Genomic DNA, 21993 nt, shown 5'->3' on the forward strand with positions numbered 1-21993 from the left:
GAAAATTGCATTAAGAAAAAAAAATAACGTGTATCTATGTAGAAAAACCCGAATCTAAATAATATACTAAGAGTCTAAAGAATAAGTTAAATATTGTTCAACTTCAGTTGTAATATAATTGATTAAGTCAAAAGTGAGTTAGAAAAAAATATTACAATTTATTATTTGAAAATTTGCAGTCATATTTTTTTTTTTTGGGAGGGGGGTGGTTTCTATTTTTAATTATATAGAAGAGAACTTTTCCAAATTTGACTCCTCCTTCCACAAAGCGCAAAAACACAATTAATAATGGTTGATATAAATCAATCCAGTAGTTTTAAAGTATGATAGAGCCAAAAAATATATTATTTATATTACAACCCAGTTTTGGTATACACATTTTCATTAAGACGACGGTGTGTAAAAAAAATCAGCCATTTTTCAGCCGAGTCTGCAACCACAAAAGAGCATTTTCATGTCTCGTTAAATAAATTAAGAGTAGTGGTGGAATTATAGATAATGATATGCTATATGAAGAAACAGTAACAAGCTAGTATATTAAGACATCAAGTTTCTGGCTAATATTGTAGTGTTTAATATCTGGCTTAATACAATTCATAGAATATTTGAGCCCTTAAACTGTTTTGAATTTATCGTTTAGTTCTAATCTGAACGTTGATCGTACAACATATCTCTTATCTCTTACCCTTATCTCCCAACACCTACCCCCTACCACTATCTCCCACCCCTATATCCCACCCATATCTTCTACCTCTATCATCAACCCCTATCTTCCATCTCTAGCTTCCACCCCTATCTCTTATCTCCTATATCTTTCCCTATCCCCTACCCACTAGCTCCCACCCCTATCTCCCCTAATGAAAATTCAAAAAAATTTAAGGGCCCAAATTCTTTATGAATTGTTTTCAGCCAGATATTAAACACTACAATATCAGCTAGAAACTTGATGTTTTAATATACTAGCTTGTTACTGCTTCTTAATATACTATACCATTATCTATAATTCCACCACTACTCCAAATTTATTCGGGACTTCAACGAGACATGAAAATGCTCTTTCGTAGTTGCAGACTCGCCTGAATAACTTTTTCAATCAATAAAGTCAAAATGTTTATTACTGTGTATTGTTTATTTTGTGTTATTTAGGCTGCGTAGAAACAGCTGTATTAAAGTATGACGCAAAAGACAATGTTTTTTAAAAACAATAAAACGACACATATTTTTAAAAAATAACACTCGTGTAAATAGAGACTTTATTTCATATGCTTACAATTTGCGAATTTATGAACAAAATGGATTGAATTTTTTTTAAATTTGTATAATTATATAGTACTTATATAATAGTTCTTATACACAATTTTACATTCCTAAACCCAACATACCGTACGAAATAGTGCTCCTTTATATCAGTTTAAGATTAAATTTGAAATATGACTTACGTTGCTGCTCATGTATAAGTTATATAACTCTGTCTTAAAAAAGAAATAAATACAAAATTAGCACATGCTTTAAATCGATTTTAATTTTGAACCTAAACAATACTTTTAAAATTCTTAAAAATATTTTCAACTTAAATATAGTAGGTGTGTAATGTACTATAGTTGTTACCTGTCGTTCCTCTGGAGGGCCAGAATAAGTTAGTTTTAAACAACAAATTATTAAACATAACACAAATATTGCTTTTGCATGCATCGTAATAATTTTAAAATTATACAAAAGTGTTTAAAAAGTCTTCGAAATTACTTCAATCAAATGTAGTATATAAAGACTGGTTTTGCTAACGCCAATTTAAAAGTGCATAAAAAGGAATTAACTTGTACCCACGAAGTAAAAACACAACCAATAAGTACGCTCTAAGACAAACAAAATGTGTTTTGCCAGGTTTGGTAAAACACATTTTGACCAACAAAAATAAAATGTGTTTTACCAAACCTAACGTTTTAGTTACGAAAATTCGTCCGTTCTTTTAATTTGTACAAAAACAAAATGAGGTCACGGCTGTACACACATGTTGGTCTAAAATGTGTATGTTGTGTATAAAATTCAAATATCTACCGATTTACACAAATTTTTTTAAACAAATTACATTTGAAATTGATATTATAACACCCGCCATATTTTAAAATACCATCACAAATTAACATTTGTTTTAAATACATTTAAATTTTTAACATAATTTTTATTTTTATTTAGTAAAAACACAATCAATCTAAAATACGCTCTAAGACCAACAAAAGCAAAAATGTGTTTTACCAAACCTATCGTTTTAGCTACGAAAATTATTCGAGAATTCGTCCGTTACCATATTAAATTTGTACAGAAATCAAAATGAGGTCACCGCTGTACACACATGTTGTTCTAAAATGTGTATGTTGTGTATAAAATTCAAATATCTACAGTCTTACACATACTTTTTGGGACAAATTGAATTTGAAATTGATATTATAACACCCGCCATATTTTACAATAACATCTAGTATAGCTTTATTACGGTTTATTAACGAGTAAAAGTTGTTTTTTACAATTATTATTGTTGCATTGTAATTAAATGATAAATAACATAATAACATTTTATATGGTTTATTGTCAATGTGACAAGGCTGCTAATTGACATTGGCTTTTTGTTCTGTCTATCTAGTACACCATAGGCGATTGTTTAATCTTTTGAGTTAAAACCCCATAGAAACCAATTATTCCACGTATATTCTGCTAGTAATCCAAACGATACATAAATAGAATACAAAATATTATTCATGATTAAGTTATGCTTGGTGGCATTGATGATGACTGAGTCATATAAATAACTGCCAGACATGCTACTAATTTATATGGTAGTGTTGTACTTTTTTCTCTCACATTCTCTCTTTTAATATTTTCAATAGTATTTTAGGAGCATGAGTCATTGAGCTTAGCGTTTGATATTGTTGACAGGTTTTACTCGAGGTTTTCTCGGTGTGCCACTAATACACTGATAGACTAGTACAATGGTTCCATGCCTAGGGCATATACATATATCCTATGTTAATAGTATAAAGCATTTTCATAGTCTATGTGTATAGTTAAAATAATGTAACAACACGTTTTTGTACAAAATGCAAAAAGGTTACTCATGTACAAATATATTGGCTAGAAAAAAACAACATGTTTTTATATTGGCTACAGTTTTAAAAAAAGCCATACCATATTATTTGATTTGAATATACGTTGATTAAAACTCGGTTTAGGAGATGATAAGTCTATTATAAAAATTGCAATGTCTAAACACTAAATAAATGTAAATGTAACCTATATACGAATTTATCGTTTTGAAAAAACCAATAAGCAACAGATATTATTTTACACATTTTGTAACAGAGATACCAAATTATTTGGTTAAATAAACTTTACATGTTTATTGTTGCTCGTTAATTAGATTACTATTCGCTGGTTTGTTTGTTAATACCCAAATTATATTAGACTTTACAAAATACAGAAATTATTATAAAAATACAAAAATCATAAAACAAAAAAATAATATTATAATTAGTCGGTATAAGTAAACTCTTTAATTGATAAAGCTGTTCATTAAAAAAAAACGTCAAAAAGGGATTACAGGTGTCATAATAATAAAAAAAACTCTTTTTGGAATATTTTTGTCAAATTTTTTATTTTTGTGAATTTTTACATAATGTAACTCAAAACCCACGTAAATATAAAAGATAAATATGTCTCATAAAACAAAAAAGAAAAAATGTATAAAGTAACTACAACAGTACTAAACAGGAATTAATAGTAAACAAGTATTATATAACTCAGAACCCATGTTAACATAAAAGATAAATAAATGTAAAGGAGTGAGAAATAATTTAAAAAAAATTATATAATAACAATAATGTAAAGGAAATTAAATATATGATACAATATTGTAGTACATTTTAACAATTATTTAATAACCATATCTTTATTAGTAATTTAAATGTTATACAATTTTCACAATTTTTAATTTTTGTTTAGGTAGGTTTTAATGCATTCTTAAACCGGTTATCAGATAGGTATATATTTATTAATTAAACAACTTATTATGTGTATGCTTGTATCCGATTACTCCTTATGGCGGCCACAAAGTAGTTTTGAAAGACAGTTACTTTTTCGTTTTTTCTCTGGTGCATTGGGTTGTTCATTCTGTGCGGGAACATGATAGACAAATTTTTTTTTAATAACAATGCTCAGCCTTAAAATGTATTGCCTACCCAAATAAAAGTAAAGTCTGGAATTTTTAAAACACATATTGACCTTAATATTTTTTTAATTTAAAATTTATTTATTTGCTATTTGTTTGAATAATAAAAGGTTTTTATAACTGGTTAATTAACCAGAAAATATTTCAAAATCTTTTTCAAGAACCATAATCAAAACCCAAAAGTGGGCATCAATTTACATCCATGGGTAATAACAATAGAATTTTATGCGAGTTGCACTATTTTTACATCTGTTTGCGATAAAATAGTAAAATAGATTACCTTATCTTGCGCAACATCATCTTCCTTAAAAACCAAGTATTTAACATAAAATTTACATTTGTTTTAAATAAATTTCAATTTAAACATAATATACATTTATTTTTATTATTAAAAGGCATTTCTGGGCTAAAAAAATACATTGTTATGTGAGTTGAGCTTTTTTTAGATCTGATTAAGATAAAATACTAAATATGAGTTACTTTTTTCACATTAGCACCTTCTGAGGCATCGGTGTCAGGTTGCTGTTTTGATTAAAAGAAATATATTAAATTGTGTTTATTATATAATAATAAAAACTCTTTAAAGTTGGTTAATAAAACAGAAAAATATTTCAAAATCTGTTTCAAGGACCATAACCAAAAGATAGCATCGATTTGTGTCCCTGGGTAAAAAACTCATCGTTTAAGAATGATCTACTCTAAAATGTAGTGTTACTATTGTAACAGTACTTCTGCTTACCTTTTCATAATTCATCGGTTGGTCAATTTCCTCAACCTTGAAAACAAAGTATTAAACATAAAATTAACATTTGATGTATGGCACTTCAGTTTCTCAGAAAGTATAATCTTATTAAAAATTATTTGTTTTTCAATACGTTGAACATTTTTTGTTATTTTAAGGGATAAAGACATAAACCAAGTATTGATCTCGTTTTTTAAAAATGGAAAAACATGTCTCTAATTATTATATTGTTATGTAGATAACTTTTTTTTTTTAAATGTTAGCGTTTGAATTTTGAATTTTTTTCATCAATCTGATCGTTTGCTATCACTTTATGTTCGCACTGTCTGATAAACCGGTACCTACACTAATAGCCTGACACAACTTCTACTTATTCAAACACAATACATGTGACAGTGTTATTGATGGGTTGAATATTATTATTATTTAATGGGATACTGTTTTGCCACTATTGGGATAACTAAACGAATATTGCTCTTAAATTTAAATCTTTACATTGTCATAGCTAACGTAGAGATAAATAGTAAACAAAAATTCCAACCCAAACTATTATTTAACATTTTTTGTCTAATTTTTTATGGAATTAAAAACTTATTTTCGCATGTCGCTCTTCTTCAAGTCTATACTTCTCTAACGTTTGAGATATGAAGGTAAAAATATGTACCTAAAAGTATAGGAAAAAAATTGTTTTCAAAATATTTATATTTTCCGAGAAAATGAGTCTCTTACATCGGTGGAACATTATGTATTAGAACTGTTATTTTAAAAGTCAACTTGAAAATTGCATTAAGAAAAAAAAATAACGTGTATCTATGTAGAAAAACCCGAATCTAAATAATATACTAAGAGTCTAAAGAATAAGTTAAATATTGTTCAACTTCAGTTGTAATATAATTGATTAAGTCAAAAGTGAGTTAGAAAAAAATATTACAATTTATTATTTGAAAATTTGCAGTCATATTTTTTTTTTTTTGGGGGGGGTGGTTTCTATTTTTAATTATATAGAAGAGAACTTTTCCAAATTTGAATCCTCCTTCCACAAAGCGCAAAAACACAATTATTAATGGTTGATATAAATCAATCCAGTAGTTTTAAAGTATGATAGAGCCAAAAAATATATTATTTATATTACAACCCAGTTTTGGTACACGCATTTTCATTAAGACGACGGTGTGTAAAAAATGTTAACATAAAAGATAAATAAATGTAAAGGAGTGAGAAATAATTTAAAAAAAATTATATAATAACAATAATGTAAAGGAAATTAAATATATGATACAATATTGTAGTACATTTTAATCATTATTTAATAACCATATCTTTGTTAGTAATTTAAAAGTTACAAAATGTTCATATTTCTTAATTTGTGTTTAGGTAGGTTTTAATGCAATCTTAAACCGGTTATTAGATAGGTATATATTTATTTATTAAACAACTTATTATGTGTATGCTTGTATCCCATCACTCTTTATGGCGGCCACAAAGAAGTTTTGAAAGACATTTATTATTTCTTACTATGGACTTCAGTTTTTGGTTGGTTATCTAATCGTTCTTCGAGCATTTGTTTTCTCTTTGCAAGACATATATTAATAACTATATTAGTAAAGTTTTAAGTTTCAAAAATTTTTAACTTTTTTAGATTATATTACTAGTTAATAACTTATAAGCCACCTAATAGTGTATAAAGTTATGAATCTACAGCCAGCATTGCCAGTTTTATCGTATAAAAACTATATACACTAAAATATATTGCCTGCCCAAATAAAAGTCTAGTCTGATAGGTTTCAAACACATTTTGACTTAGTGCATCAACTACATGTTTAATGAATATAAATTTATTGTTAGGTTCTTTTGATATGATGAACTATAAATTTCATATTTCAAAAAATATTTCTTAATATCTTTTGGCTTCTCGAATTAGTATTTATTTCATTTAAAATTTAAACTATTGATACCATTTTTGAAATTCAATAATCATTATATGTTAAAAACAATTTTATTTATTTGGCATTTGTTTAAACAAATATAAATTGTTATTGATCGTGTAAGTTTAAATTAAAGTATTCAAATTTTATTAGTGCGTCTCTGAGTTAAAACATTATAATGTGACTTGGGCTACTATTACATCTGGTTTAGATAGAAAACTAAGTATGAATTACCTCCTTCAGGTTCGCAATTTCTTCGGTAACGTTCTTAGCTGAGGTTGGAACCAACAAAGGAACTGCAAAACATTTTTAAATTAGTTCCCAATTCCAGTTGAAACAATTTAAATGAATACAACTAAATCGTACAAGGGTGGCTTTTATTTTTGATATTTTCAATTGTATAAGGTACCAAAAATCATTACAAATATGGTATAAAATACAGGTTTTCGAATTTTATGTTTAAAAGTAACTAACTACTTACGACTAATCTCATCTTCGTAACGTAATTGGGGATTGTTTTCTCGCAATATCTTATTAGCTTTTTTCGCAATCTAAAATAATTAAAAAATATTTATAAGTACCTATTTAAATAAAAATATTTTTCTTATGATATATTTTATTACCCATATTAGTGTGTTTTAAGTTTTAAGAATTATACGGTATTTTTTTATTTGATAATAATACTAGTTAATATCTTATAAACCAACTAATAGTATAATAAGTATTTTTTCTACAGTCAGCGTTGCCAATTTTTTTTTCGCTCATTTTTTAAAAATTATCTACTTTAAAATGCATTCGTAAGTTTTTGTGTGTGTAGATCTCTCCTAAAAAGAAAATAGGTTTCTTCATGTGAAAATATGTTCTATAGGTTGTGTTTGTGTGTATACTTTTGTACATTTCTTAATTGGATATTTGTAACATAAATTCAAGTTCATTGCTATTTTCAACAACAATTTAAACATCCAAATATTAGTCATGTTATAGGTTTGGTGAAAAGCAGCCATAGTTACCATAACTGTAAGCCTTAAATTAAAAAGAAGTTCTTTAAAATTATTTAACAAAAGTGAAATTATTTCAAAATCTCTTTCAAGAACCACAACTAAAAATGTGCATTGAACTGCATCTGTAAACGATAAAATGTTGATTATGGATTACCTCTTTCAAGTACGCATGATCTTCGGCAATTGTCTTTGCGTCATATTTTACTGAAACAGTTAAATGAATACAACAAAATCGTGTACCAATCGTTGCGTTCTAGTGCGGTTTTTCATAGCGATATTTTGATTTGTTTTAGGTATCACAAATCAATATAAATATGGTATAAAAAAAAGGTTTTTTTAGAAATTAGTGCTTAAGCTTATTACTTACCACGGACATCAGTCTTCGGGTCAAAACCTCGTCTGCGATTCCACATTCGTAAACGCCTATTACTAATTTCTCCAGTCTAAAATAATATTAAGCTATTTATAAGTATTCAAATAAAAACATTTTCCTAGTGAAATATTTTATTACCTATATTAGTGGTGATTTAAGTTTTTAGAATTTTTAGTAAATAATATTTGTTATAAACCAACTAATAGTAGGTATGTATTTTTTTTTCTACAGTCGGCGCTGTCAGTTTTTATCGTTTAAGAATGGTCAACTCAAAAATGTAGTGTTACTATTGTAATAGTACATCTGTTACGATAAAATACTAAATATGGATTACCTTTTCAATGTACAATTTTGAATTGACCTTAAAACAAAGTATTAAACATAAATTTAAAATTATATTAAGTTCATTAAAATTTTAACAGTTTTTTTTTCTAATTTATAAATGTTTTAAAATAAAATGTGAGTTGCACTATTTTTTCATCTGTTTAAGATCAAAATATATATTACTTTTTTCAGTTCGTCGAGTTCCTTTAACTTGAAAACAAAGTATTTAACATAAAATTAACATTTGTTTTAAATCCATTTAAATTTTTAACATAATTATAATTTTTATTTTACATAGTATAAATGTTTACAACTAAATTGTAGTGAGCATGCAACTACGTTACACTTTTTAAGAAAGTGTTTATTATAAAAATAAACTTTTAAACATTACATAAAAACTGGTTTTGCATGAATAATCGTTTTTAAATTATTCAAAAGTTTTAAAAGTATTAAAATTTCTAAAACTAAATTGTTCTAACTAAATTTTAAGTAAAATGTAGTATAAACCCTGGTAGATGATCCATCAATAGGTACAATTTCTAGGTTTGGTATGACTAATTTTTTTTTATTTCTAATAATAGCTATGGCATAATGTTTTTTGAAAACAACAAAATGATACATCTCCCACCCCTAGCTTCCACCCCTACCTCTTATCTCCTATATCATTCCCTATCCCCTACCCACTAGCTCCCACCCCTATCTCCCCTAATGAAAATTAAAAATAGTTTAAGGGCCCAAATTCTTTATAAATTGTTTTCAGCCAGATATTAAACACTACAATATTAGCTATAATATTGATGTTTTAATATACTAGCTTGTTACTGCTTCTTAATATACTATATCGTTATCTATAATTCCACCACTACTCTAAATTTATTCAGTACTTCAACGTGACATAAAAATGCTCTTTCGTGGTTGCAGACTCGGCTGAATAACTTTTTCAATCAATAAAGTCAAAATGTTTATGACTGTTTAATGTTTATTTTGTGTTATTTAGGCTGCGTAGAAACAGTTGTATTAAAGTATGACGCGAAAGACAACGTTTTTTAAAAAAAATAAAACGACACATATTTTTAAAAAATAACACTCGTGTAAATAGGAATTTTATTTCATATGTTCACAATATTGTGAATTTATTAAAAAAAGGGATTGAATTTTTTTTTAATTCGTATAGTTATATTGTACTCATATAATAGTTCTTATACACAGTTTTACATTCCTAAGCCCAACAAACCGTACGAAATAGTGCCATTTTATATCAGTTTAAGATTACATTTGAAATATTACTTACCTCGTCCATGAATACTTTATGTAACGCTGTCTTAAAAAAGAAATAAATACAAAATTAGCACATGCTTTAAATCGATTTTAATTTTGAACATAAGCATTAATTTTTAAATTCTTAAAAATGCATTTAATCTCGATTACCTGCTGTGAGACTTTTAATTCAGAATGTGTTTGTTTTAAACAACAAATTATTAAACATAACACAAATATTGCTTTTGCGTGCATCGTAATAATTTTTAAATTACTCAAAAGTGTTTAAAACAGTCTTCGAAATTATTTCAATTAAATGTAGTATATGAAGACTGGTTTTATTACGGCCAATTTAAAAGTGCATAAAAAGGAATTAAAATCTACCCACGAAGTAAAAACACAATCAATCTAAGATACGCTCTAAGACTAACAAAAGCAAAAATGTGTTTTACCAAACCTATCGTTTTAGGTACGAAAATTGTTCGAGAATTCGTCCGTTACCATATTAAATTTGTAAAGAAATCAAAATGAGGTCACCGCTGTACACACATGTTGTTCTAAAATGTGTATGTTGTGTATAAAATTCAAATATCTACAGTCTTACACATACTTTTTGGGACAAATTGAATTTGAAATTGATATTATAACACCCGCCATATTTTAGAATAACATCTAGTATAGCTTTATTACGGTTTATTACCGAGTAAAAGTTGTTTTTTACAATTATTATTGTTGCAATGTAATTAAATGATAAATAACATAATACAATTTTATATGGTTTATTGTCAATATGGCAAGGCTGCTTATTGACATTGGCTTTTTGTTCTGCCTATCTAGTACACCATAGGCGATTGTTTAATCTTTTGAGTTAAAACCCTATAGAAACCAATTATTCCACGTATATTCTGCTAGTAATCCAAACGATACATAAAAAGAATACAAAATATTATTCATGATTAACTTATGCTTGGGGACATTGATTATGACTGATTGTGAGTCATATAAATAACTGCCAGACATATTACATGTTATATGGTAGTGTTGTACTTTTTTCTCTCACATTCTCTCTTTTAATATTTTCAATAGTAATTTAGAAGCACTATTCATTGAGATTAGCGTTTGATATTGTTTACAGGTTTTACTCGAGGTTTTCTCGGTGTGCCACTAATACACTGATAGACTAGTACAATGGTTCCATTCCTAAGGCATATACATATATCCTATGTCATTAGTAAAAAGCGTTTATACTATAAAAAAACAACGTCAAAAAGGAATTACAGGTGTCATAATAAAAAAAAAACTCTTTTTGGTATATTTTATTAAATTTTTTATTTTTGGGAAATTTTACATGGGTAATGTGACTCAAAACTCAAATGTAAAAATAAAAGATAAATATGTAAAGAAGTAAGATATAAAATATTTAAATAATAATATAATAGCAATGATATGAAGGAAATTAAATATAAGATACAATAAAAATATTGCTTGAAAGAAAATAATTTTTTTTAAATTCTATTACATTTTAATCATTATTTAATAACCATATCTTTATTAGTAATTAATATGTTATACAATTTTCACATTTCTTAATTTGTGTTTTGGTAGCTTTTCATACAATCTTAAAACAGTTATCAGATAGGTGTATATTTAATTAACAAAACAAAGTTGTGTATGCCTGTATCCGATCACTCCTTATTGTGGTCCTTCTTGTGCACATGAAATAGGCTCGAAATTTTATTTCTTATTTTTTTTTTCACTGGTGCATTGAGTTGTTCATTTTTTGCAGCAACAGGCTGGACAAATATATTTTTAATAAAAATGATTAGTCTTTAAATGTATAGCCTACCCAAATAAAAGACAAGTCTGGAATTTTTATAACACATATTAACATTAATATTTTTGTATTATCTGTTGTGGTTAAATAAAATATATAAAATTGTGTTTATTATATAATAATAAAAGCTCTGTAAAAATGGCTAATAAAACTGAAAAATATTTCAAAATTTGTTACAATGACCATAACCAAAAGATAGCATCGATTGTATCCCTGGGTAAAAACTATACATTGTTAAGCCAGTTGCGCTATTTTTACATTTGATTGTGATAGTAAAATAAATGGATTACCTTTTCCTGGCACGCATCATTATCTTTCTTAAAAATCAAGTATTAAACATAAAATTAACACTTTCCTTAAATCCGTTTTAGCTTTAGACATATACTTTTTTTGTAATTATTAAAAATGCATCGCTGGGTTAATACAATAAATTGTTATTTAAATTTCGCTTATTTTAGATCTGATTATAATAATATACTAAAATATATGAGTTACCTTTTTCAGGTTGGCTTCATTTGTAGCAGTGGTGTCAGCTGAGACTGGGGCCAATGGTTGACCTGTATAACGGTTTTAATTAGATCCGAATTACAGTTAAAACAATTGTAATGAATACAACAAAAGCTTGTACCATTTGTAGAGTGTAAATATGGATTTTCATTTTGATATTTTCAATTGTGTTAAGTATCACAAATCAATATAAATATGTTATATGTATAACAGTTTTTTTTGAAATATAAGTTTAAATGTAACTTATAACTTACTTGTCTGTGAAAGATCATCTGTTACGGATTTGTGGATAAGATCTTGGCCGTTAACATGTACGTCTTTCTAAAATGACAGACGAAAATAAAAAAACATTTAGACGTATTTAAATAAAAATACTTTTTTTACGACAGAATTTATACCTATATCAGTAACGTTTTAAATTTCAAGAATTTTACCCTATTAGATTATAACACTAGTCAATGACTTATAAGCCAACTAACTAATAGTGTTTATAGTTATCAATCTACAGCCAGCGTTGCCAGATATTATAGTTTATTATTTAAAAACGATGCACTATAATATGTATTGCCTACATAAATTATGTTATTTGCGCTACCATTACATGTGGTTTTGATAAAACACTAAAGTAGAATTACCTCATTCTGGTTTGCATCGTTTTCGGAAATATTTACCTTCGCATTATCATATCTTAAGGATTCGTGGATACGGTCGACACTCTTAACATTTTCATCTTTCTAAAACGATATTAAAGTAATATTAGGAAGTATAAAAAAAAAATACTTTTTCTCATAACATAATTTATACCTATATTAGTTTCAAGAATTTTACCCTATTATACTAGTTCATGACTTTTAAAATAAAAAACTTAAAAGCCAACTAATAGTGTATATAGTTATTAATCTACAGCCAGCGTTGCCAGTTTTTATCGCTCATAATTTAAAAATTATCTTGTCTAAAATATATCGCCTTCCCAAAAAAAAGTCGAGTCTGAAAGATTTAAAAAGATTAGGAGATTCCAGTGGGCTGGTCACTATAACCTAACCTAGCGTAGTTAGAACCCATTATTGCACATGGTATTGGCAGAGAACTCAGAAGGGAAAAGACCTCTTGGATTACCCCGTTTAAGATGGGAAGACTTAGAATCACTGAATGATGGTCCAGATTGGAAAACAAAATCAGCTAACAGAAAAACTTGGAGGATCGGTTGATTGACGAAATGGGCTTAATGGCCGTTAATACTCAAGAAGAAGAAAGAGAAAGATTTAAAACACATATTGACATATAATGTTAAAATCAGCTTTACTAATCATTACTGTCAGCCATAAGTTAATAAAAAGAGCCTTTAGAGTTAGTTATGAAAACGAAAAATATTTCAAAAAATCTGTATAAAAAACTTTAACGAAAGCCAAACAAGTGCATTGTTTTTTAGTCCTAGGGCAATCTACTTAAGATAAAATACTGTTTATAAATTACCTTTTTAACGTCCATACCTTCATAATACTTTAAAACATAGTATTAAACATAAAATTAACACTATTGACATATATCCATTTATTTTTAACACAATAAACTTTATACATTAAAGCAACATTTAATTTATATCAATTAGTAATTATTGTTTAAAATATATATTAATTAATAATGATTGATAAATTGTATTTTATATTATTATATTAAATTAAAATAATGGTTTGTATTCTTTCAAATAACCTGTAACATTTCCGTTGGTTCTACTTTTTTGTTGTCGGCCATTATCCACGATACTTTGGCAGCAAACTAAAAACAATATGTGTTTAATTAAATACTACATTTTTTTGATAATGCATTTATTATATCACATCAAATTTCAGTCCATATTTATTTATAACAATAACTCGAGCATCCAAATACTCGTTAGGTTATATGTAAGTTTAGGATTAGTAAAAAGTTAGTGTTACTGTTTTGTTTTGTAGGAAAACAGCTTATATATACTTTACGACCAGACCTTTATTGATATAAATTCTTTACAGTAGGTGACTAAAAAAGAAAATATTTCAAAATCTGTTCCAAGAATTATAACTAAAAGCCAAAAATGTTCATCAAATTGCATCTATGATTTAAAACAACACGTAATTTTGTGAGTTGTGCTATTTTTACATCTGTTTAAGATTAAATACTAAATATGAATTACCTTTATTACGTACAATTCATCTTCTGCCTTTAATTTCGCATTATCGCCTTCTATCGGAATACCTGTGAAATGTTTCAATATTAGTTCCGAAATACAGTTAAACAATTTTAATGAATACAAAAAAATCTTGTATTAGTCGTTGGGTAAGTGCAGTTTTTCTTTTTGATATTTTTAATTGTTTTAGGTAACACAAATCAATATAAATATGGTATAAACAATTGTTTTTTCTCGAAATTATTGTTTAAACTTGTTACTTACTACGGATTTTAATCATTGGTTACATACCTTTTTCGCGTTTCTGGACTCGCTCCATCTTTGCCAAATTGTCCTTTGCCTAAGTTATTATTAAAAATGTACAATTAATTAAAAAATGTAATACATCATCAGTAGAGTTTTAAGTTTTAAATATTGTGCACTATTACATTATGATACAAGTACCTAATTGTTTTTATGCTAACTAATTGTGTATATAGATATTTATCTACAGCCAGTGTTGCCAGTTGTTATTGCTCAATATATAAAAATGATGTCTAAAATGTATTGCCTACCCAAAAAAAACATTACAATCATTTTTGATTAGTTTGGGTACAAGTCATAAGTTAATATAACGTTTTTAAAGTGTTCATTAAATTTTCGAGCATTTAAGTATTAGTAACGTTATAGCGAAGCTTAGGTTTGGTAAAAAATTAGTAGTTCAATTTTTTGTTTTGTTTTGTAGGAATCCGGCTTAAATAACCGTTACAGTTAGCCGCAAATTATAAAAGGTCTTTTAACATATGTTTGCGATAAAATACTAAACATGGTTTACCTTTTCTGTGCACACACCACAATTGCCCTAAAAAACAATGTTTAAAACACAAAATTAACACTTGTTAAATCTATTTTAATTTTATCCTAATTTATTAAAACAATTTTTTATTAAAAAAATATATTATTACGTGAGTTGCGCTACTTTTACAACTGTTAAATACAAAATTATAAATATAGATTACCTTATTCCGGTGCTCACACTCCTTCCTCTTAAAAACAAAGTATTAAACATAAAATTAATACTTTTTTTTATAACCATTTTATTTTTTAACATATTAGTATATATATATATATTTTTAATTATTAATAATTTTTTCAACTGAAATAGTTTGTTTTAAAAACCAAACTTTCAAAAATTAAACAAAAACTGGTTTTTTAAGCATAATAGTTTTGAAACTATTCAAAATTGTATAAAAAGTGTAAGGAAATAGGGTTGGGATTAAAAATGTGGATAGTGATAGGGTTGGGGGTAGGAATGGTGATGTGGTAAGTGGTGGGGATGTTCAATTTTTTAAATTTTGTGTTGTATTTACAACGGTCAAACTATAATTGAAAAATAAATTAAATAATTTTTCAGTTCATATTCATTCCCTATGAATTATTTTAGGCCAGATATTATGTAAACACTAAAATATTATCAAGAAATTTGATATTTTTATTATCCACCTTAGATACTATCTTGTTACTACTTGTTTATATACTATTTAATAACTATAACTCCACTACTACTCTATATTTATTCGGCACTTCAACGAGACATGAAAAAGCTCTTTCGTAGTGGCAGACTCGGCTGAAAAATGTTTTTATTCATTTAATGCTTATTATTTCAAAATTATTAAGCATTAAACAAATTTTAACTTTTATAAATTTGTAAATACTGTTTAAAAATTCGAGCATCAATTCAATAACCATTACTGCCAGGGTTACAAATAACCCTTAAGAGGACGTCGCAGGTAAAGTGTTACACGTATTCAACTTCCGAGAGATGGCGTTATTGTCCGTCTCGGCGGGGCGGCGACGGTTTATAGTCACGCCCATACGAGTGCTGCGGCGGCGCGTTGTAGTATTATCAGAGCGGCACATTATTCTATCACCGACTGCTGATCTAGTAAAAACTAATATTATGCTGGCAACGTATTTGCTCGCCGCGCGTGTTACAATCTCGAGTAAATCTTTTTCATAGCTACTGTTCATTAACATTTATATAACAATGGACAGAGTAGAAAATACAGTACCCATCATAGTTTGAATTATTCTGATAACCCAATTACTTTTTTTTAGCGTATAAATAATTTTCTCAGATATCAGAATAAACTTGGTACCTCGTATAGCGTACTTACTTATTAACATTTATATTGGAGCATACTTATTTTGCATGTCTGTTACAATAAAATACGTGTTTCCAAATTTGCTTAGCCTATATTAGCCATGGTCGTAATGAATATTTCGGTTTTTTTTCTTTTTTACTGTTTTTTTTTTTTTTATAGTATTATAGGTCACCAAACAAAATCAGTATTTTATGTAAAACATTTCAGCTTTCTGATAATTTATTTATAAATCCAAAATTAATAATTGAAAACATGTTTATAAAAATTCATCATTAGAATAATAATTGTATAATGGTACGAGTATCCGTTATAAACTTTAAGTGCTGGACGGGTCATATATAATATTCTATGATTTATTTCATTAAATAATAATTATACATAAATCTAATACTATTTCATAAAAAAACAATGTGTACATATGTCAATTTTGTATTATAATTTTTATCTATAGAACACACAACACAATAGGAAAAATAAAAATGTGGCTTCTCTGTGCAACAAAAATACAGTATTTCCCAAGTAAAGTCATATTTCTACAATATTTACAAATAATATAATTAGGTTAACTTAGTTTATCTGTTGTTATGCCGAAAATTATGGTGGTCACCGCCGACATTATTGCGGAATTTAGCTTTGATATAAAAAAAAAAATAGAATACGAAGAATATATCATAATTGAAATATATTGTGAGTAAAACTCTTTAATTTATAAATTGTAATTATATAGAAAAAAAATTATAGTATAAATGAAGAGTTAATTTGTCAAATTTTCCAAGTGCTAAAGTATAAAAATTGAACTTTATAATTTGATTTGTGTTTTATTCACTAGCGGATACATTACATATTTTTGAATTTTAAATATAATTGTTTTTTTTAATAAATAACTATTCCTTACTTGAAAATATACATAATTCTTTCCGGTAATGGATAAAATACAATTTAAATTATAAAGTTCAATTTTTATACTTTGGCACTTAGAACGTTTGACAACTTCATTTTTCAAATATTTATGTTAGATAAATACGTTTTTAGTGGTCGGCATTGAATGAGGGGGGATGACTTAGATTGAGAGTGATAAACCGTCTATATGAAAAATAAGAATATAGAAATTACGGACACCAAAAGAAATGGAGACCCCCCCAAAAATCAAAATGTTGTTTAAAATACGCTACTGATTTTTAGGTTTTGCTGCAACTAATAATTGACTGTTGATTAATTTACACATAGCAACTTAAAAATTTCCAATTTTGGTCTGAGGAGGGGAGGGGGCCCCACACTAATTTTGGTCTGGGGTGTAAACATTGTATTAAAACGTTTCGGTTTTTCGGAGAGGTATTTGAATATTTTTCCGATTTTTTTTACAGTGTGCAATAAACCCCCCCTCCCCCCGTTCCCTAAACCATTTTTTAAATCACAATTTTTACAAATTATAAATTACTACACCTGCTACCTTTTTCATACAAGCGACTTAGCGACTGGCTTAGCTTATTCAGCTAATTCTCTATAAAATAATGAACATAAAATAGCAAATATTAAATAACAGTATCGCTGTGCAAGTAAAATATAATATTTGTTTGTTATTGAGAATTGATTGTTAAAAATTGGGTCATCTGTTTTTACTTCAGGTAATAATATAATTGCGGTGTCACCGTTGACGACTGACGTTATCGCTGTCGCGCGCTACGGCAGTCGGCCCAAAACCGGTTTTCCGAATGTATAAAGATATGTAGTAAAGTGGCCGCTAGGCGCGCCAGCTCTCGACGTAATAATTATTATGAAAATTCAAAAAACATCCCTTCGCACTTCAAATAGTACTCATACGCTTTTGGCGGTAGAAAATTGTTTACAGTACCATATGAAAGATCAGAACTTTTTCTATGTGCCTATAGAGAGTTTTTTTCGATAACTTTATTTACAATGGTTTTATGAACGTTTGAAAAAAGTAAAAATTCTTATTGAAATAACTATAAGTAAACAATTTGTTTTTGGAAATATGGCTCTATACGCACATAGTAGACATTCCAGGCTTTCTTTAGGTATCCTTAGATTTATTCTACGATTAATAGTTTCTGAGTACTATTTGAAGTCCGAAGCGGTGTTTTAGTACTCGAAATATTTGACTGCGACATCCTCTTAATGAATAAAAACAGAAAATATCAACAACCAGATACATTTATTATAGATTGACAGACTTGCTGATCATATAAAGGCAATCCAACGGTATTTTTAATTTGAAATTGATTTTATCCGAGAGGCCTAGTACAGTAGAATCTATATTCTACTATATTTTTCATCATGCCTATGCACAAGTGATAAAATTTAATAAAATAACTTTCAAATAAACGCTTTGATGCTTATTTGTAAATACAAAACCTCAGTTAAAACTTTCTAACTTTGCTGGTTTATACTTGCTTGGTTTGGACTGTACTGGCTTGAAAATACTAACTACTGATTTGCATCTAAGCGTTTTTTCGAAAGTGATTTTATCACTTTCAGATTTAAAAATTCCTGTAAACCTGTGACCTTCCCGTCCCCACTATGCCCCGACCCAACTATGCTCTGTCCCCTCTATGCCCCGGCCCCACTGTACTGTTTTTTTTTATCTTTTATTTAACTTATGACTAAAGCAAAAATAACCGATCACGTAAAGTATAGGTACGCAATTTAGCAAGTGTTATTTAGGCTGTGTAGAATCAGCCTTATTAAAGTATGACGCAAATTACAATGTTTTTTGAAAACAACAAAGGGATACATGTACTTAAAAAATAAAACACTCATCTAAATAGGAATTTTATTTATATGCTTACAATATTATGAATTTATTAAAAAAAAATGGATCGATTTTATTTTTAATTTGTACATAATAGTCCATATACAACATTTTAAGTTTCTAAATTTAAAATATCTTACAAAATCCAATATCATATAGTTATTAATTTATTGTTTATTTCAAAATTATTAAGCATTAAACACATTTTAATTTTCATAAATTTGTAATAACTGTTTAAAAATTCGTGCACCAATTAAATAACAATTTTTGCCAGCCCTTAATTAATGAAAAATACTTAAAGTTGTTTAATTAAACAGAAATAAAATTTAAATTCTCTTTCAAAAACCATAGTTAAAGGCTAAAAATGTGCTATTTTAAGGACCACCCTAATAGTTATACATTTTACTATATTTTTCAATACGTTGAATATTTTAACCTTTTTTTTTTTTAATGGGAATATATCTTTATTATTTCATTAATATGTAGAAAAAAATGTAAAAACTATTTTAGCATTTCGATTTTTAAATGTCAACAATCTGTTCGTTTGCTATAACTTCATATTTGCTTTGTTCCAAAAGTGAGTACACTATATACCTACAACTGTACAACCTAACCTAACCCCCTCCTCCTTTCCTAAATCGCAGACCAGACACATTTATTAATGATTAACGGACTTGCCGATCATGTAAAGGCAATCCAACGGTATTAAATTTTGATAAAGACGGAAAAAAATATATGCCTCTATCTAGTAATGTGTAGTCTTTAACGAAACAACATGTTTGTACAGGTAACCACATTTTTTCTAACTCTACATTGTATCCATGTTAAGCACACAAAGAACCGGTATGCACACGCGTTGTTATTTTTCAATAAATAAGTTAAATAGTTATTTTACTGTGTGTTGTTTATTTTATGTTTTTAAATATTTAAAACTATTTCGTGGTAAAGAACAATGTACATTGGACATACTTAATTTGGTATTTAGAAATACACATATAGGCATCTTTTATCGAGACCATATTTTTCTTTATCTTTTATTTAACTTATGACTAAAGCAAATATAACCGATCACGTAAAATATACGCAATTTAGCAAGTGTTAATTAGGCTGTGTAGAATCAGTTTTATTAAAGTATGACGAAAATTACAATGTTTTTTGAAAACAACAAAGGGATACATGTACTTAAAAAATAAAACACTCATCTAAATAGGAATTTTATTTCATATGCTTACAATATTGTGAATTTATTGAAAAAATGGAATGATTTTTTTTTGAAATTTGTATATAATAATCCGTATACAAAATTTTAAGTTTCTTAACCCAAAATATCTTACAAAATCCAACATCATATAGTTATTCAACTATTGTTTATTTCAAAACTATTAAGCATTAAACACATTTAAATTTTCATAAATTTGTTATTACTGTTTAATAATTTGAGCATCAATTAAATAACAATTGCTATTAGCCCTTAATTAATGAAAAATACTTAAAGTTGTTTAATAAAAAAGAAAATATTTCAAAATCTCTTTCAAAAACCATAATTAAAAGCTAAAAATGTGCATCAACTTGTAGTTTTGTGTTAAAACAATACACTATCATAAAATTTGCACTACTTTTACATTTAATTAAGAAAAAATACAAAGAATGAATTACCTCTTCCGCGAGTACTTCTCCTAAAGCTACCTTTAAAAAAAAGTATTTAACGTATCATGTACATTTTTTTTTAAATTATTAAACATATATTCTACTACAACTAAAATGTGTTAAGTATTTTTTTAGCGACACACTTTTTATTAATACGAGTATTTTAGTAAATTTTAAAAAATTACTTAAATTTAGATTACCTGACTAAGCTTTGACATAATATCAGAAACTGTTAGTTTTAAAAAACAAATTACTAAATATAACACAAAAACTCGTTTTGCATGCATTGTAATCATTTTTAATTTATTAAAAAGTCTTAAAAATTATTTCAATTAAATATAGTATACAAATACTGACTTTATAACACTAATTTTAAAAGTGTTCGAAATAAAATAACGTATGAAATGTTCAAAACAAAACGGTTGGGTTAGGTAAACACATTTTGTTTTTGTTGTCTTAAAGCATATTTTTTAGATTCTGTATTTACTTCATGGATACCGAAAGGTTAGTATTGTAATGCTTCTTATTAAATTAGTACAAATATCAAAATAAGGTCACAGTTAAACATGATGTAGTTCTAAAATGTGTATGTTGTGTATAAAATTTTAAATATCTAAAATTTTAAAAAATATTTGGTATGGGCAATCGAGAAACATTTACAAAAAACTATAATAAAATATTGACTCAAAAACATAATGAATCCTACAAGAATTTCCCACATAAAAAGTAATTATTTTACTTCAAGTATTCTTTCCATTTTTTAATCACACAAATGTTTTGCGTTACAACATTTTCATCTTAGATTATTAGTAGGGTTGTGGCGGATGCAGGCAAAAGGTTGCCCGGCCGGTGTCCGAAGACGTTGGTCGGTAGTTGTCGTGTGCGTATTTATATGTGCGCTCTGGGTGACTTTGATCACATGCGAGAAGTTCGCTACGGTTCGTCACAACTACCGAGATCTGGCGATCTGACCATGTGTTGAGGCGGTATCGATGCCGACAGCTAGGTTGCGCTAGCTGTGGCGCCTCGTGGCCATACATCCGCTACAGTGCTGTATGTGGGCCGCCACAGGGTGTTTTGTCCACA

At 27.3% G+C, this 21993-nt stretch overlaps 2 protein-coding genes across 11 annotated transcripts in view; both read right to left on the reverse strand.

Annotated features, from left to right (window-relative positions):
• Positions 1-21993, reverse strand: part of LOC126836884 (uncharacterized) — a 40151-nt gene that overhangs the window by 1928 nt on the left and 16230 nt on the right. For 2 of the 9 annotated variants that reach the window (XM_050570561.1, XM_050570562.1), the window contains exons 4-12: positions 8595-8621; positions 8255-8330; positions 8042-8091; positions 7368-7437; positions 7121-7182; positions 4959-4994; positions 4700-4741; positions 4500-4523; positions 3944-4161 (exon numbers count right to left, since the gene is read on the reverse strand). In XM_050570561.1, coding sequence (XP_050426518.1) covers positions 4081-4161; positions 4500-4523; positions 4700-4741; positions 4959-4994; positions 7121-7182; positions 7368-7437; positions 8042-8091; positions 8255-8330; positions 8595-8621 — 468 coding nt within the window. In that variant the 3' untranslated portion in view covers positions 3944-4080. Of the gene's footprint in view, positions 1-3943; positions 4162-4499; positions 4524-4699; positions 4742-4958; positions 4995-6284; positions 6532-7120; positions 7183-7367; positions 7438-8041; positions 8092-8254; positions 8331-8594; positions 8622-21993 lie in introns of those variants that run through there. The other 7 variants (XM_050570560.1, XM_050570557.1, XM_050570558.1 and 4 more) reach the window with 7 other exon arrangements.
• Positions 11454-21176, reverse strand: LOC126836883 (uncharacterized). Of its 2 annotated transcripts, XM_050570555.1 has the most exons (12): positions 21108-21176; positions 20917-20946; positions 15345-15371; positions 15161-15187; positions 14638-14686; positions 14353-14414; positions 13893-13958; positions 12818-12916; positions 12437-12503; positions 12171-12232; positions 11966-11992; positions 11454-11634 (listed from the first exon to the last, which is right to left on the reverse strand). In XM_050570555.1, the coding sequence occupies exons 1-12, from the start codon at positions 21123-21125 to the stop codon at positions 11527-11529; spliced, it is 642 nt and encodes a 213-aa protein (XP_050426512.1). In that variant the 5' UTR covers positions 21126-21176; the 3' UTR covers positions 11454-11526. The 2 variants fall into 2 exon arrangements, with proteins under 2 accessions (XP_050426512.1, XP_050426513.1); XM_050570556.1 differs by lacking the exon at positions 11966-11992.

Source organism: Adelges cooleyi, unplaced genomic scaffold (assembly GCF_023614345.1).
Source record: "Adelges cooleyi isolate 19-005CV unplaced genomic scaffold, UGA_ACOO_1.1 ACOO_flye_CR_arks_rails_tigmint_CR_PRNA_247, whole genome shotgun sequence".
Taxonomy (NCBI): domain Eukaryota; kingdom Metazoa; phylum Arthropoda; class Insecta; order Hemiptera; family Adelgidae; genus Adelges; species Adelges cooleyi.

What these genes read in the sequence shown, in the direction of transcription:
- LOC126836883 (XM_050570555.1), bottom strand. An exon ending in GAGAAGTACTCGCGGAAGAG is followed by an intron (nt 15,372 to 20,916) that starts GTAATTCATTCT and finishes TTTGTTTTTAAG; the next exon opens with AGGAAGGAGTGTGAGCACCG. An exon ending in GTGGTGTGTGCACAGAAAAG is followed by an intron (nt 14,687 to 15,160) that starts GTAAACCATGTT and finishes ATAATAACTTAG; the next exon opens with GCAAAGGACAATTTGGCAAA.